The sequence below is a fragment of the Sturnira hondurensis genome, unplaced genomic scaffold (genome assembly GCF_014824575.4).
Source record: "Sturnira hondurensis isolate 20B ecotype Veracruz unplaced genomic scaffold, ASM1482457v3 Scaffold0024805, whole genome shotgun sequence".
Lineage (NCBI taxonomy): Eukaryota > Metazoa > Chordata > Mammalia > Chiroptera > Phyllostomidae > Sturnira > Sturnira hondurensis.
The window spans coordinates 1,958,463-1,974,037 of NW_028097436.1; the positions used below are offsets into that span (position 1 = coordinate 1,958,463).

At 46.9% G+C, this 15,575-nt stretch overlaps 1 protein-coding gene across 5 annotated transcripts in view; it reads right to left on the minus strand.

Moving 5' to 3' along the window:
• The window catches only part of DOCK5 (dedicator of cytokinesis 5), a 197,287-nt gene that overhangs the window by 122,274 nt on the left and 59,438 nt on the right, over positions 1 to 15,575 (minus strand). For 4 of the 5 annotated variants that reach the window (XM_037038680.1, XM_037038678.1, XM_037038676.1 and 1 more), the window contains exon 3: positions 273 to 313. The exons of the other annotated variant lie outside the window; for it this stretch is intronic. In XM_037038680.1, the coding sequence (XP_036894575.1) occupies positions 273 to 313 (41 nt within the window). The remainder of the gene's footprint in view (positions 1 to 272; positions 314 to 15,575) is intronic. 5 annotated transcript variants of the gene reach the window in all.

The following is a 15,575-nucleotide window of genomic DNA, read 5'->3' on the forward strand; positions in this document are numbered from 1 at the left end:
CGCATGCTCAGCTAGAGGGACAGGGCTCAAGAAGCCTGCAGAGGCCGGGCCTGGTCTGAGAACTCCCCTCAGGGCCTCTGTCCCAAGGCAGACGGTTGCTGGGCCTGCATTGTGTTGCTGGAGCAGTGAGCTCACAGAGTTTGCTTTCACATCTAAAGAACAGCCAGCAGAGAGAAAGCAAACTAGGTCTAGAGACAGCAGAGAGCAGATACCAGCACCGCACAAAACTAGCAGGCAGATTTCAAATGCAAAAACTGAATGATAAGCCGTACCTTTTTAGATTTATTTTGGAGGGTATATCCTCGGAACCAACCTGTCAAGGAATAAGAGAACACAAAATGTTTTGTGTTACCTGGGATAATATAAAGATATAAGCAATATACAACCCTATATTGTTAGAACACCAAGAAGGAATTCAAGAGACAATTAGCAGACAATATGTTAGAATGTGCATGTTTTGGTTTATTATACAATAAAAATCTAGATCGATTGTTTTTATTCTCTTTATCACTAAAGGATTTAAAATTCATTTACAGCCATGCTTCATCTCTGCTCCTTTGGAGAAAGGACAGACAAAAAAACAGAACAGAAGGCAGCCCAGCCTCTTAACACCTTGATTAACCCCTTATGGTCACTCAGTGCTTTCGTACGGATGAATCTGGACTGGCATCCATACAGTATACACTCTACAAGTCACCTGACACTATTCAAACAGATATTTTAAAATAATTTGTATCATCTCTCTCTCTCTTCCTCTCTCTCTCACTCTACCTTCTCCCTCCCTTTCTCCCTCCCTCCCTCCCCCTTCCTCTTCTCTCTCTTCTAAGTTCCAAGCATAAGAAGTCTATTCTGGAACAACTTTCAACTGGAGTAGCAAACCTTATATACACAAATATTTGCACCTAAAAAAACTGAAACAAATAATAAAATAACATTTCAAATAATTCATGGTAACAATACAAGCACCCCCCCACCCCCAGCAAAAAGATTTAATGTGTTTGCTTGATGAGGCTTTAAGAAAAAGCTTTAGGAGTTGAGAAGGCTGGACTTTACAAAGAGTTGTTTTATAGGTAAATACAAACATGATAATTTGAATGTTTAAAAATATTTTTAAGTAACTATGTTCTTTAATTATATGATTCTTAAATTTGGTTACCCTAAGATTTTTTAAAAATCTCATTACTTTATAATTTAAAAAATATAACTAGTTTGCAGAGTCTGAATGTCTCATTTGCACATGGTAAAAATGCAAACATTACAGAAGGTATATGGTGAAAAATAACTTTTTTCTCATCCCACACACGCACATGCAAAAGTTTTAACTTCCTTTTCAAAATTCCAATAAATACAATGTCCATGTGGATGTTTTCCTACCATCTACTTTGTAGAGTATACAATTTAATCTGTCCATAAATGCGTATTTTATATTAAACATTTACTGAACACCCACTATAGGTAACTCACTGTAATAATTCCCCTCATTCCCCATGTCCATCAGGCGCCTTATTGTGAGACACGTGTAAAGCAGCTGTAAACATACACCAAATACATAACAGCCATAATTAAAATGTTAGGCAATTGCTAATAGGGTTCTAGATCTTTCTCATATTTTGTGCTACATTAAACTGCCCAGAAAATAGATACACAATCTATATGGGACATGTTAGAAGTAGAAAGTTGAATATACCTTCTTTGTGCATAGATTTAAACATTTCAAAAATTCTAAGCTGTCAGTACTCAAAAATCTAACAAGTTTTGCTTTTTACAGGGAGCAATAGGGCATCGTCCTGCGGAATCATTAGAGGTTTGCATCAGGCTCATGGTGGAGAGAAAGATCCTGAGCAGGAAATACTGCTCCTAATTTAGAACGCCAAGGGGTGCGAGAGACCCAGGCACAATACCAAGCTGAACGCTTCTCCCAAGTCTCAAGTCTTCACCACTGGCTCACACTTCCTGACACGAGAAAACGCTGTTGCCTGAAGGAATGACTTAGCCTCCACCCTGGGATGGGGCGAGACAAGCTGAGAAACAATACTGCAGTGTCTTCCAGCCAGTTCTCACCTCCCAATGTCCTATAAAACCAAGCTCTTATCACACAGGCTTTGCTTCACTTTCAGAGAGGAACTCACCGCTACTTTTGTAAACGGTGTTTTTGCACAGCCATTCATCCCAGAATTAAACCTGTCATTTTTGAAAACCTATTTTACCTCCTCAGTCTCCTCTGGACTCATGGTATGTGTAAAACCCCTATCTAAAGGCACAAAATTACCAGGCTGAATTTGTAAAAGTGAACATTTTGCTCGGCATTAGGCAGTCACAGAACACTGTCTATGCCTGGAGTTTCATTCATATACCATCAAGGCTCCATAAATTCAACTGCTGGTAACGGCAAGGCAAACGATAACAGTTCACCAGTGGTTCCACGCTGTTGAGTGCAGTTGGCTCTGACTCCTGAGACCCCGGAGCAGGAGCGACGTACAGAGTCCTGTCCTCTGCTGCCTTGCTTGGCTCCTGCGGACTTGTGCCCACAGCTTTGTGTATGGAGCCAACCCGTTTCATACAGGTCTTCCTCCTTTCCTGCAGCCTTCTTCTTCTTTTCCTTCTTTTTTTTGGGGGGGTCGGGCATTACTGTCTTTTCCAACAATGTGCACAAAGTAGGGCTGAAGTTTTATCAAGAGAATGTGTGCTCATGTCCCCATTACTAATCTGGGTTGTGAGATAAGCAAGAACACAATTTTTCAATTAATCCCAACATTCAGAACAAGATAATCAGAGTTAAAGATGTTAATGCCATTAGGCTTCTGAATGCATCATGATGCAAAGAGATAGCGAAGGTTGACCAAATGAGTGAGTGCAGGAACTGACAGCAATTTCAGACGGTCTGTTGACTAGTAGGCAACTGAAATGAAGGGGGCGGTGGGGGGCTGGCTGAGTCCGGACAGCTGCTCTTACCAACACGTAGTGAAATGACAGTCTCCAAAAGTTTAGGGCAGGCCCGGTGAACACCAACATTGACTCGATGGTACAGGCTGTATTTCCATAAGGAAACCAGTCACTTCTGTCTTCCTGGGACTATACCAATTCAGACAAAAACCTGTCCCCTCTGATTTGCAGTATCAGAGAGCTCCTAATTCCACTGTCCAAGTTGTTTAGTTCACCTGGTTTCTCCAACCACCTGAGGATCTCCATCAGTCTGCTCTGCTTCACCTCCCCTGCCCAGAGCCTCCCTCCCTCCCCAGCTCCCACGTGACATGACAGGCCCCTCACTCGGCTCTCCTCCCTTCTACACACAAGCAGCTACAAAGCACCAATTTAGGCACCAAAATGCAGTGGTGAGCAAGTGTTATCTACACTCTAATGCTAAAGAAAGGGTACAGAAGTAAGATGACCTTGGTGACAGTGCTAGGCAGTGCTCAAAGAGAGCAACGCAGCAGAGGATGACGGGTGAGGCAGGATGCAACTGCAGGTACGGTGGTCAAGGAAAGGTCCCTCTGGGAAGTCAAAGGGAGCCAGTCAGGAAAGGGGAGAAGAGAGGATGGGGGCGAGCAGAGGGAGGTGTGATTCCCAAGCCTGACTGACGATTAGATTCATCAGGGAACTTCAAAAATACTGACGCTGGGCCACCTCCCCAAGAGTCTGATTTAACTGCATGTGGGTGGGGCCAGGCTTAGGGCTTCTTAGTTCCCCTGCTGATGCTAATGCGCAGCCAGGATCGATTGCCATATATATATATATATATATATAGCATACACCGGGTTGGAATGCAGATTTTATTGTAAGCACCATGGGAAGCCAGTAGAGGGTTCGAAAGGACATCATGTCTTATGCTTTTAAAAGATCGTGCCAGCTGCTCTGTAAGAATAACTTGTGGGAGGTGAGACAGAGTAGAAAGAGAACATCAGCGAGGAGACTCATAGGTGCAGGGAAAACGAACAGAGATAAAAAGAAGCGGACAGATTTTGAATCCACTGCAGTTGCTCATGCTTTAGCTGGGAAGAGCCGTGAGTAGCGAGAAGAAGGGCGCATATTCAAGGGTATTTAGATCTTGAGCTTAGGTAGATGGGTAGACAGAAGCACTCTTTGGTACAGGAAGACTGAGAAAAGGAAAATGTTAGGGAAAGGGAGAGAGAATCAGCAGAGCCCGGAGCCACTAGGTGGCACACGGCCACCCAGGCCTTTGCACAGGTGGCGGGAGGACACTGCATGGGCCGGACGAGTAGGACTCATCGAAGCCCAGGCAGAGCGAGGTGGGCACTTATCCCTATGGGGTGGGGGCCCATATCGGGCATCGGAGCCTCCACGGGAAGATGAGGTGGGTTCCACACACGGGACCTGGAGTGGGGATGGTCTGTCCTAGTGAGAACCGCTGTGGAGGATGAACACATGGGAGAAGGTATATGCTGAGGAAGACGAGCCTGCTTACATGCCGGGGAATAGGCCAAACAGGAAAACATGCTAGGAATCTTGAAACCCAGGTTTCTTACTGTTGCAGAAGGACAAATTGGGGAAACACCAGAATGCGCCCTGTGATCCTGGACTGGAAGTGAAGGTATTCGTGGATACTAACCACTTTAAAAATACCTAGACAGGTCAAAATTCAGAGAAGTATTATTCTATATTTATGCACACACATATACTACCCCTCCCTCTGCTGAAATCTCTATCAGTTCTTACTTTCCTGACCATGATACAAAAGATAAATGCCTCAGAAAAGAAGCCATGTCCCCGCCTAGAGGACAACCTGTCCAAAGGACGCAGGACAGAGGGTTCCACGGGGAACGCATCCAACAGACACTGTCTCATTGGTCTGAGGGTTAGAAGGAGGTCAACACTTCCGTCAGAAAGACTGGGTATGAAATAGAGGTGGATCCACAGACAAGCAAGGCAAACAAATCCACGGTGACCTACATGTGAACAGCAGTGGTTTTGGGGGGTCAGAACCCTGTGGAAAAAGGCAATAGGAGCTTTCTGGAGCCAGAGAAATATTCTATATCTTGAATGGAGTATGAGATACACAGGGCGCATTCGTTTGTTCAAACTCATGCAACTGTGTACTTACAACGAGTGCTTTTCATTGTCAATAAACTTTATTGCAGTTTTTAAAAACTATACAAAAATGCCCTGGCTGGTATGGCTCAGTGGATTGAGTACCAGCCTGTGAACCAAAGGGTCACTAGCTTAATTCCCAGTCAGGGCACATGTCTGGGTTGCAGGGCAGGTCCCCAGCTGGCATGCGAGAGGCAACCACGCATTGATGTTTCTCTCCCTCTCTTTCTCAATCCCTTCCACTCTCTCTAAAAATAAATAAATCGGATGAGCTATCAGAATTCCAGCCAAGATGGAGGGGTAGGTAGACACACTGTGCCTCCTCATACAACCAAAATAAGGACAACATCAATTTAGAAACAAAATAACAACCAGAACTAACAGAAAATTGAACTGTATGGAAGTCGGACAACCAAGGAGTTAAAATAGACACATTCATCCAGACCAGTAGGCGGGGCGGAGTCGGGAGGCAGAGCGGAGAGGGGTCAGAGGGGTCGGCACAGCACAGGAAGAAGTGACACCGGGTGTGCAAGGCAAACCCTGGGGGCCCAGGCAGCAGTTGGAAGACTCTGGGTGCGGGGTGGCAACGAGCAGACCCAGCAAGGGGGCGAGTGTGAAGCGAGGCACTGCGCGCAAGGTGACTGGCTGACTGGGTGGTCCCACATTCGCATGCACATAACTGGGGAGCAACACAGACCACGCAACCCAGGGCCCCAGTGCCGGGAAATAAAGCCTCAAAACACCGATTCAAAACACCTATGGGGGTTAATGCACAGGGAGAGACTCCCAGCCTCACAGGAGAGTTCGTTGGAGAGACCCACAGGGTCCTAGAATGAACACAAGCCCACCCACGGAGATCCAGCACCAGAAGGGCCCGGTTTGCTTGTGGGAAGCAGCAGAAGAGACTAAGGTCTGACAGGGAGCAGAGTATGTGCCACTCTTCCCTTTGGGACCCCTCCCCCACATACAGCGTCACAATCCAGTGACTGGGTTGCCCCACCCTGGTGAACACCTAAGGCTCCACCCTTCAGTACTTAACAGGCACAACAAGACAAAGAAAATGGCCGAAACAGAAGAACAGATCAAAGCTCCAGAAATAATACAACCAAGTGATAAAGAGATAGCCAACCTCTCAGATGCACAGTACAAGGTGATCCAAGATGCTCACAGAATTAGTTAAATTTGGTCGCAAATTAGATGAAAAAAATGAAGGCTACACTAAGTGAAATGAAGCAAAATGCACAGGGAACCAATAGTGATGGGAAAGAAACTGGGACTCAAATCAATGGAGTGGACCAGGAAGAAAAAAGAAACAACCAAACAGAAAAGAATGAAGAAACAAAAATCAAATAAATGAGGACAGGCTTAGGAACCTCCAGGACATCTTTAAATGTTCCAACATCAGAATTATAGGGGTACCAGAAGGGGAAGAGGAAGAGCAACAAGTGGAAAACTTATTTGAACAAATAATAAAGGAGAACTTCCCCAGTCTGGCAAAGGAAATAGACTTCCAGGAAATCCAGGAAGCTCAGAGAGTCCCAAAGAAGTTGGACCCAAGGAGGAACACACCAAGGCACATCATCATTACATTAGCCAAGATTAAAATGAAGGAGAGAATCCTAGAAGCAGCAAGAGAAAAGGAGACTGTTACCTACAAAGGAGTTTCCATTGGACTGTCAGCTGATTTCTCAAAAGAGATCTTACAGGCAAGAGCCTGGAAAGAAGTATTCTAAGTCATGATATGCAATGATCCACATCCAAGATTGCTCTATCCAGCAAAGCTCTCGTTTAGAATGCAAGGGCAGATAAAGTGCTTCTCAGATAAGGTCAAATTCAAGGAGTTCATCATCACCAAGCCCTTATTATATAAAATGTTAAAAGGGATTATCTAAGAGAAAGAAGATAAAAAACATTTATAGTAAAATGACAGCAAACTCACAATTATTAATGACACCTGAAACAAAAACAAACTAAGCAAACAACTAGAACAGGAACAGAACCACGGAAATGGAGATCACATGGAGGGTTAGCAACAGGGGAGTGGGGGGAGGAGAGGACAAAAAGGTACAGAGAATAAGTAGCTTAGATGGTAGGTAGAAAATAGACAGGGGGAGGGCAAGAGTAGTGTGGGAAATGTAAATGCTAAAGAACTTAAGACATGTGGGATATTGGTGGGACAGGGTGTGCAGGGCGGAGGGGAATGCAGGGGTGAAATAGGACAACTGTAATAACATAATCAAGAAAATATATTAAAAATAAATAAATCTTTAAAAAAATACAAAAATATACACTGCCAATTGAACATACAAAGTAGTCACCTCAATGGAGCACAGAAGACGATGATAACAGATTGCTTAAGAATTCCTGAACATTCTTGTTTGAAACTGCCTCACACCAGGTGGAGTCAGGTGTGAAAAGCAAAGAGCCATTTCTTCATTACTGTGCTTCCCCAAAGATGCTATTCATCTTAATCACTGTGCGCTCAGCTGATTCTGAGGAGTGTTGCTGTTTTTCAAAAGTTCAGACACAACCTGGAGAACCATTCACCCATTCAACAGAAGAGATGCCAGGAGAACAAGACATACAACATCTCCATCCTTCTATGTCCTATTTTACAATGGGAAGAAAATCAGAGACCCATGGTAGCACAAGAGGCAAGAAATAAAGCAGTTTCACACAGGGCTCGACGCTGTGAAGACATGGAAGGGTAACATGGGACAGGGTGACAAGTGGGATGGGGGACTTCCGAAAGCCTGCCAGAAAACTCCCTGAGCAGGAACCTGGACCTGAGAATTTACACCACTACCGTGGTCACTCATTCATCACCCATAAAAACACTCACTGAACACCAGTGTGCCAGACACTGTCCTCAAGGCAAGGGGAAATGGATCTGTAAACAACTGAATACAAAAGGGCTTTTAATGGTGATGCTTGGAAATAGCCTCACACAAAGAGAGAATTATGAACACACTGAAGACTGATAAGGCAATTACTGAGGGGGCCTCTGACGATGTTCTGAGCCACAACAGCATCATTTAGATGTGGAAGTCACAGAGTGCTTGGTAAAAATCCCTCCTTACTTTGCAGTTACAATGTAAATTGGTTTCCTCTCCTCCCCAATCGATAGTTTTTTATTGTGGTGAAAATACATGACAAATGTTCACCATTTTAACTGTGCAGTTCAGTGGCACGATGCGCATTCACATTACTGCACAACCATAAATTATGTGGGGGCTCTCAGGCACTAAAGACAAGGAGTGGGTAGGGAGCACTGTTTACAGGCACCTAAAAGGGAGGGCGGAGGGTGTGGGGAAAGGGCTGGGAGGAGCAGGTGCTAAATCCTCCTGTTCCGATAGTTGGCTGGGGAAAGCAGTTAATTAGGACAAGGGCAAAGGTTTCACCCCAGGGGGCCAGGTAAGTCTGTCAGGTTTCCATGGCTGCAGCCTGCAGTCCAGTCCCCAGGGACTGTCCCTCCAACCTCCAAGCCCAGCCTGTGGTCCCTCTGGGGAAAGTGGTGAACAGGACTGGCCCACAGGACAAAGGCAGGGCTCAGCCGCTGGCTTAGTGCAGAGGGCGGGCAGCACACCTGCGGCCTTCCAGAGCCTCTGCCTTCAGGAGGCTCACCTCCCAAAGGCACTGGGCAGCTCACGGGGCTTTGAAAAGAAACTCAAGGCAAAGAGAGTAAAAGACAGTTCTCTTATTTTGTACCTTTTTGTGGGACCAACCAGTCCTCCTGGTTAGTGCTCTCAGCTGAGTCCGATGCCTTTGAGATAGGCAGATGTTGGAAGTCTAAGCTCCAAAGCAACTCAGAGTTTGTGGAAATTTAGCACCCTTTAAAGAGAGGAAATATAGGCAAGGAACTGACTATGGAAGCTGGGGGTGCACATGCTGGTCTCCTGTGGCCCCTCTTCTCCTCCCCATGTTGCAGGGGGAAGGGACAGCGGAGGGATACTTGTGATGCCTCTCGGGGGAGGGAAGTGTGGAATCCCACCAACAGAAAACACACAGGCACCAGCACACCAAGAAAGTGGGAACGAAAGATGTGGTTTCCATCTTTGATTTTATTTCTTGGACAAAAAACAAAGAGCCGTGTCTGGCGCATAGCAGGCACTCAATAAATAAGCTTTTAATGAATGTATTAAGGAGGAAGAGGTCACCCTGAGCTGGTGGCCATGGATAGAACAGGCAGACAACAGGCAGACAACAGGCAGATGCAACAAACGTGCAACAGAATCCCCACCCAGAAGGTACAATGTGACTATGAGGGCTGGGCACCCTTCTCTCTCCCTGGGACCCCAGGCCCCGTGGGCAGAGGGGGACCAGGTCCGCATACCCACCTGCAAGGCCAAACGTCCAGAACAGAGGCGACGCTGCTCCTTAGGAGGACGCACCTGAACCTAAAGGCCCGGGTCTCCACAGACCCGCTCTACAGGCCTCCTGTTCTCCAGCCATTAAAGAAACGAAGGCTTTCATCTTTTAAACTGCCTTCCACAAAAATATTCTAGTTTTTTCCCCACCTCGTTACCTCATAATATCGAACCCCACAGCCACAGTGCGAAGGTCCCTCCGGGTGGCCGGCATTGATGGGGATGTGGAGACCCCAGACGGGCAGAGAGACCTGGTCCAGGCAGGCCGGGGAGGGGGGTCCAAGTGCCATGCACGGAATGGGAAGATGGCACATCCAAATGTCCACCACAGAACCAGGCCATCTGTCTGTGACTTCACAGACACGTGGACGCTCAGAGACAAGGAAACACATTTCCACTCAATCAGTATCATCGCTCTCGCCTGATTCCCTTTGTATTTCCTGCTTGTGGCTTTTCCCCCCCTTTTTTAAAGCAAAATAATCGTGGTTTTAAAAAAGTTAATTCTGGAGTCCCACGTCTTCCTGATCAAGCCCCCCTCTCCAAAAGTCGTTCTTGCTACTGACTCTGATTTCTGTCTTTGCAATCCCTCTTTCTACCTTACTCCACGAGTTCTGGAATGAAGAAAGCTGAAACAATGAAATGCTGAAATGATGAAACATAGTTTTAATGGTTCTGCTGCAACTCACTCTCCTGCGGGCTTTGTCACCGTTGGCAGCGACTTGCATGGAGAGGAAGGCGTGCGGGTTTGTGAGTGAGGAACCAAGGAGTCAAGCACACCAGATTTAAGGAGGCCATTTTCCCAGGGAACATGCTAGACCCTATGGGGCCTCAAGGAGTTTGAAAGTGTAAGCCCCAAGCCCTGATCTTGTCATCTAATTGCCAGTGGAACAGAGAGACCCGGGTCGAGTGGTGATTTCTGCAATTTCAGCGCAGGCTGCTCTTTTCATAACCCCCTACGCTTCCCGAGCAGGAGCTGGAAGTCAGTGGAGCAGGGTAAAAGCCGCCTTTATTTCTGAAGGGCAAATGGAGGTCCCTGTAAGGAAACTCGTCACACGGAAATACACTAGACAGAGGTGTACCTTGGCCCAGAAGACCAGTCAGGTGAAGTGACAGCCAGCACTTTCCCCAACGCCCCTTTGGCCTGGGTCACTTAGAAATATGCTTCGCGTCCCTCCGTGAAATGCACCCTCAATACGAAAAGGTGAACCTCTATTTTAGGCCTCTGAACAAGCACCACCAGGCCCTACTTTGAGGCTCCAGACAGGCAGGGGTGAGGACACGCTATCGGGGACGCGACAAAGCAGTGGCAGGAGCAGAGGGGGAGCCCACCGTGGTGACACTGGCCAGAGGAGAAGCAAGAGTGCAGAGACAAACCATGTGGGGCCTCGAGGGTCGGGCTGAAGGGCTGGGCTCGGCTCGTGTGCCCCCTTTCCTAACACAGGCGGGAGGTGGGATGGGGGCACACTGTACAGCCATTCCACAGACGCTCAGGGTGGGAAGGGACTGCTTCAGGTCGGGGAAGCCAGAGACCCTGCCAGGGACCTCCCGGCTTACTCTGTCCTCCCCAACCTCCTGCTGCACCGAAAGGGACTGGACAGACTCGGTAGCAGCAGCCCACTCCTCAGGAGTTCCTACTAGAGTGGGTAGGGTGGGGAGGGGACAGGATCTCTGGACGGGAGCATGATTCTGCTGTGTTCCCCTGGAGCAGACATGCCTACCTGCTCAGACACAGTCAGCCGCTGCACACAGGTAGGGAGGCAGGGGTGTGCGGAGGGCAGGTGAGGCACTTGCGGGTGAAGTGGGCCCCAGCATGCTGTGCGCTCAGAGGGCCCCGCTTGTGTGGAACGGCTCACCTTTACAGAGACAAATCTGGGGTGGGGGCAGACTTGTCTGACGGCTGTTTAAAAGGCAAAAGGACCTCACCCCCTCTGGAAAACTGTATGCTGTGACCAAAACCGAAATGTACTTCCTCCAAAGCCTCACCATGGGGAAAGTGTGCTCCACTTGGATTCCACGGGAGCCTGGTGGGAGTCACGCTCTCCATTTAATCACTTCATGAACATCTCTGAGTTTTTCTGCCTGGTTTTCACATCTGTAACAAGCACTAGCAACTCTGACCTCCCAGCACTGTAAGAGCTGAGGCTGAGGAGATCCGTTGGCTCCCTGCCACACACAGGGGTGGAAACTGCCGGACAAATCTGGAAACAAAGGCGCCCGGTGACATAACCAGGCACCAGGTCCTCCCCCAGGGCCATCACCTGGATCTCTGTATCGACAGCAGGGCACTCCATTTAGAGTTCTCTTTTGCTGTTTCCTGAGGACCGTGCCTGTGCCCCTCAAGAAGGAGCAGCGACTCTCTAAATTACTCTGAAATGACCGATGATCAGCAAAGCTGAGGCCATGTAAGCAGCCGGCATACCATGCTAGGTAAACCTTGCTAGGGCAAGCTTCACTCCAACGCCACAGCACTGATAAGATGTACTTTTATTTTCCAACAGAGTAAGTTCCATGACCCAAGAAAATGACACAAAGGGTGACTATGGAAAAGAGAACCAAAGGGGGGAAAAAAAGAAGAACAAACTTGGGTGATAGAAAATCCATGTGACAGTGGCTGGAATAACTGAGAATAACCCGGGCACCAAGCAGGCAGCCAGGGAGATGCACACATTACCACACAGATGGTTCTAAGGCCTCATCTGATACTCAGCGGGCAATGAATCAGACAGTGTGCCTAATCAGAAGCAATCCCCCACCCCTACGCGTTACCTCAGTTCCAACAACATCCTCAGAGTCTTAAATCTGCACGGGTGAAAACTAACACAAGAACCAAAGGCTAGGTACTTAATGTTACGTGTTCCTGTCGTTGAGAAGGACACGCCACTGCCAGGCACGGTTGTTTGAAACCTTCCGTTCCTACTGCAAAGTCAAACGCACACGCATTTAATGTTCTCATTCAGAGGGCAACCATCGGGGCAGTGCCCAGAAACCAAGGGTTGGACTCGTCCTCCTTCTTTAACAGGACTCTCCTATCCTGCCTTGTCCACACCTCTCTGTCGGCTGAGTCACACGTGGAGGGGTGGCAAGAAAAGGACTGAAGTGCTCGTGCATTCATGAGACAGACGCCCTGGTGGCCCAGTTTTTTAGTGGCATTTTCTGTTCCTCTGGTACTTTCTGTCCAAAGATCAGCCTCCACGGGTTGAAAAAAATGGAGGCACTTTAGCAGAGTTGACATCTGCGATGTATAAGCACCCTTACATGCTTTTAAAAAGCCTAACTGACCTATTACCACGAGCAAAGAACAGGCATGCGCTTATTATTATTAGCCTTCTCTCTCCAGTTGTAAGCCAGAGCCAAAGTATCTTATTCAGATTTGCCCTCAGCCAATTTTGAACCTCCCTCTAGAACTTTCTCCTTACATTAATCCTTAACTCAGTCTCACCCCATCCCACAATGATTTGATGGGCTGCATAGTACAATGGGGATATGACACCAAATGACATGGAGTACCCAGCACCCAGGATGGCTTCTCTTTTTGTAAAATTAAATGAAGTGACTTTCCACAGACTCTGCTTTTTAATTAGCTTTTCTTGTGAAAACACTCCCACGGTCATACACATCTTCTGAAAAAACATGTCTCGGGAACACATGTCCCCAGCAGTGGTCACTGACATGCTGCACTGAAGGTGAAGGTCAAACAGATGTGGGAAGTGACCAGCACACTCAACAAATGCCACCTGGCCTGATCTGTTCTCCAGGCCAGTGCCAAAACGTTTGCACGCAGTCCTTGTCCCCAAATCCAAGCTGCTGGGCTCACTGCCATTTGTGTTTGTGGAACTAGAACATGGGGAGACTGCAGAGGCTGAATCACAACCAACTTCCAGTGATCTTGACTCCTGGTGTAACCAAAGTGACACATGCACCAAGTGCCTTCTTTCAGGCTGGAATGCACCGTTTACAGGTGCTGTTAGGAACTGATTTTTAAAAACCAATTTTCAATGTCTTTGTCTCTCACTCACCTTATGACCAAAGGGCATGGTGACCAAGAGGAGAAGGAAGTGAGTGGAAAATAGGAACAATAAAGGATGTGAAGGCTGTCAGGTTGACTAATAATTGCCCGGGGTGGTTGGATGTGTCAATCCAGCATCTTGAACAGACCTTCTCAGAGGGTTTGATAAGACCTTACTGTATCTCTGTACCTATGAGTTCGTGTCTGTTTTCTATCATGCAGCCCAATGCAGGGATCCTTTATCACATCCCAGAAAGAGGTTCATGAAGCCTCTGCTTGAAAAAAAAACTTTTTTAAAATGCACTCTCTTCTTTTTTATGTCTCTGTGACAAAGTTTTGTCACCCATGGAGACAAATGCAACATAACTTGAATTATCTGTCACAATACCGCCCTCTACACTCACTCTACAAAGCCTGATTGACAGAGATGTGAGTCAAACACGTTCAGCTCAAGTCATAGGCCATTTTCGCTCCTTTGCCTATTATTATAAGGGAGTAGGTTTCCTGATTAAGATGCATTTTAAAACTGACCTCACTCCACACAGGAAAAATAACTTGCGTATATTAGGGACCTCCTATATATACACAAATGCTTCTTTTCATTTCTTCCATCTGTTCGGATTGCCTCTTTCCTCTGGTTCCGATCCAATAATTTTTGCTATCCATTGAAATAATACAAAACGTTACGCTGTGCCTGCCTCTGCAGAGCTTGGACTGCCTTTGAGACATGATCTCATTTGGTTATTCCCAGCAGGGGCCAGTTATGTTCACCCCCAGAGGCCACTGGTAACATCAGCCCTCTCTCCTGCACGTGTGCACAGTTTCCGGCGCTGAGACGGAGTTAACCGATGGGTATGAATCAAATGGAGGAAACCAGTACCTGCTGTTGGAACAACAGGCCTCGGGCGTGAAACTGCTGGTGCCTAGAACTGGATTAACCCCAGGAGAGGAAAGCTTCACCAAACTGGGATGCTGCAACCCGACCTTTCAAGGCACTTTCACTGAGTCACTTTCAATTCAAAAATTGATTGCGACACAGAGTTAACATGTCTTGCATTGGGACAGTTAACCTAGATGGGGGCAAAACCACCTAAAGTTTTCCTTCTCTTTCTCCATCACCCTCGGCTACTCCTGTGAGACCATCCTTTTCTCCCCACAGCACCTTCAAGTATCTGATTTTTTTTTTTTGCACACCTACTTTGTTCATTTGTTGTTGTTCTTTTCTGTCCCATGAATGAAAACCCCATGAGAGCAGAGGTCTGGCTGCTATGTCACTCAGAGCCTAGATCATCTCTTGTGCTCAATAAACGCACTTGGCCCATCACAAGCACGTAAGACTGGCTCAGTGATATTGCTGAATGGTAAACGAGAACACTGAGGTCTCCAGGCAGCAGCCTTGTATAAGATGCTCAAGATGGAGAACAGCTGTCTGGCTGCCATTCCCCTCGTCTGGTGAAAGAAGCAAAGACTACAGGTAGACAGCACCAGTAACAAAGTTGAGGACCCTTGCTTCTGTCTCAAAGGAGTTTGGTTCCCTGGAAGAGTCTCTGAAGGCAAATAATTCTCCAGGGCCTGTAAAAGGTGAACAGTACATAGCTTCTCAATCAATTCAACTCCGTTCTCTCATTTTGAGTAACAAATGAAGTTCAGGGGCAAAAATCACAGACAGAAACGGGTGATAAGGGATGAGTGATAGCTCTCTCATTTGGGCTGCTGTCTCCTGTTTTGGCGCTGAAGCTCAATCAATCACCCTGGCAGTTCCCCTAAAGGTCAAACATGGAGTTATCATATGACCCAGCAATTCTGCTCCTAGGCATATACCCGAGAAATAAAAACATACACCCACAGAAAAACGTGTGCACAAGGGTCTACAGCAGCATTATTTATAACAGCTAAAAACTAAACAACCCAAATGTCCATCAACTGATGGACAGAGAAACAAAATGATGCATGCATACACTGAATATTATTCAACAATAAAAAGATACTTAGTTCTGATGCATGGTATAATATGCATGAACTTCAAAAATATTATGCTAAATACCCTGGCTGGGGGTGTTCAGTGGTTTGGGCACCAGCCTCTGAACCAAAGAGTCCCCGGTTCGATTCCTGGTCAGGGCACATGCCTGAGTTGCAGGCTGGCTGCTGGTTTGGAG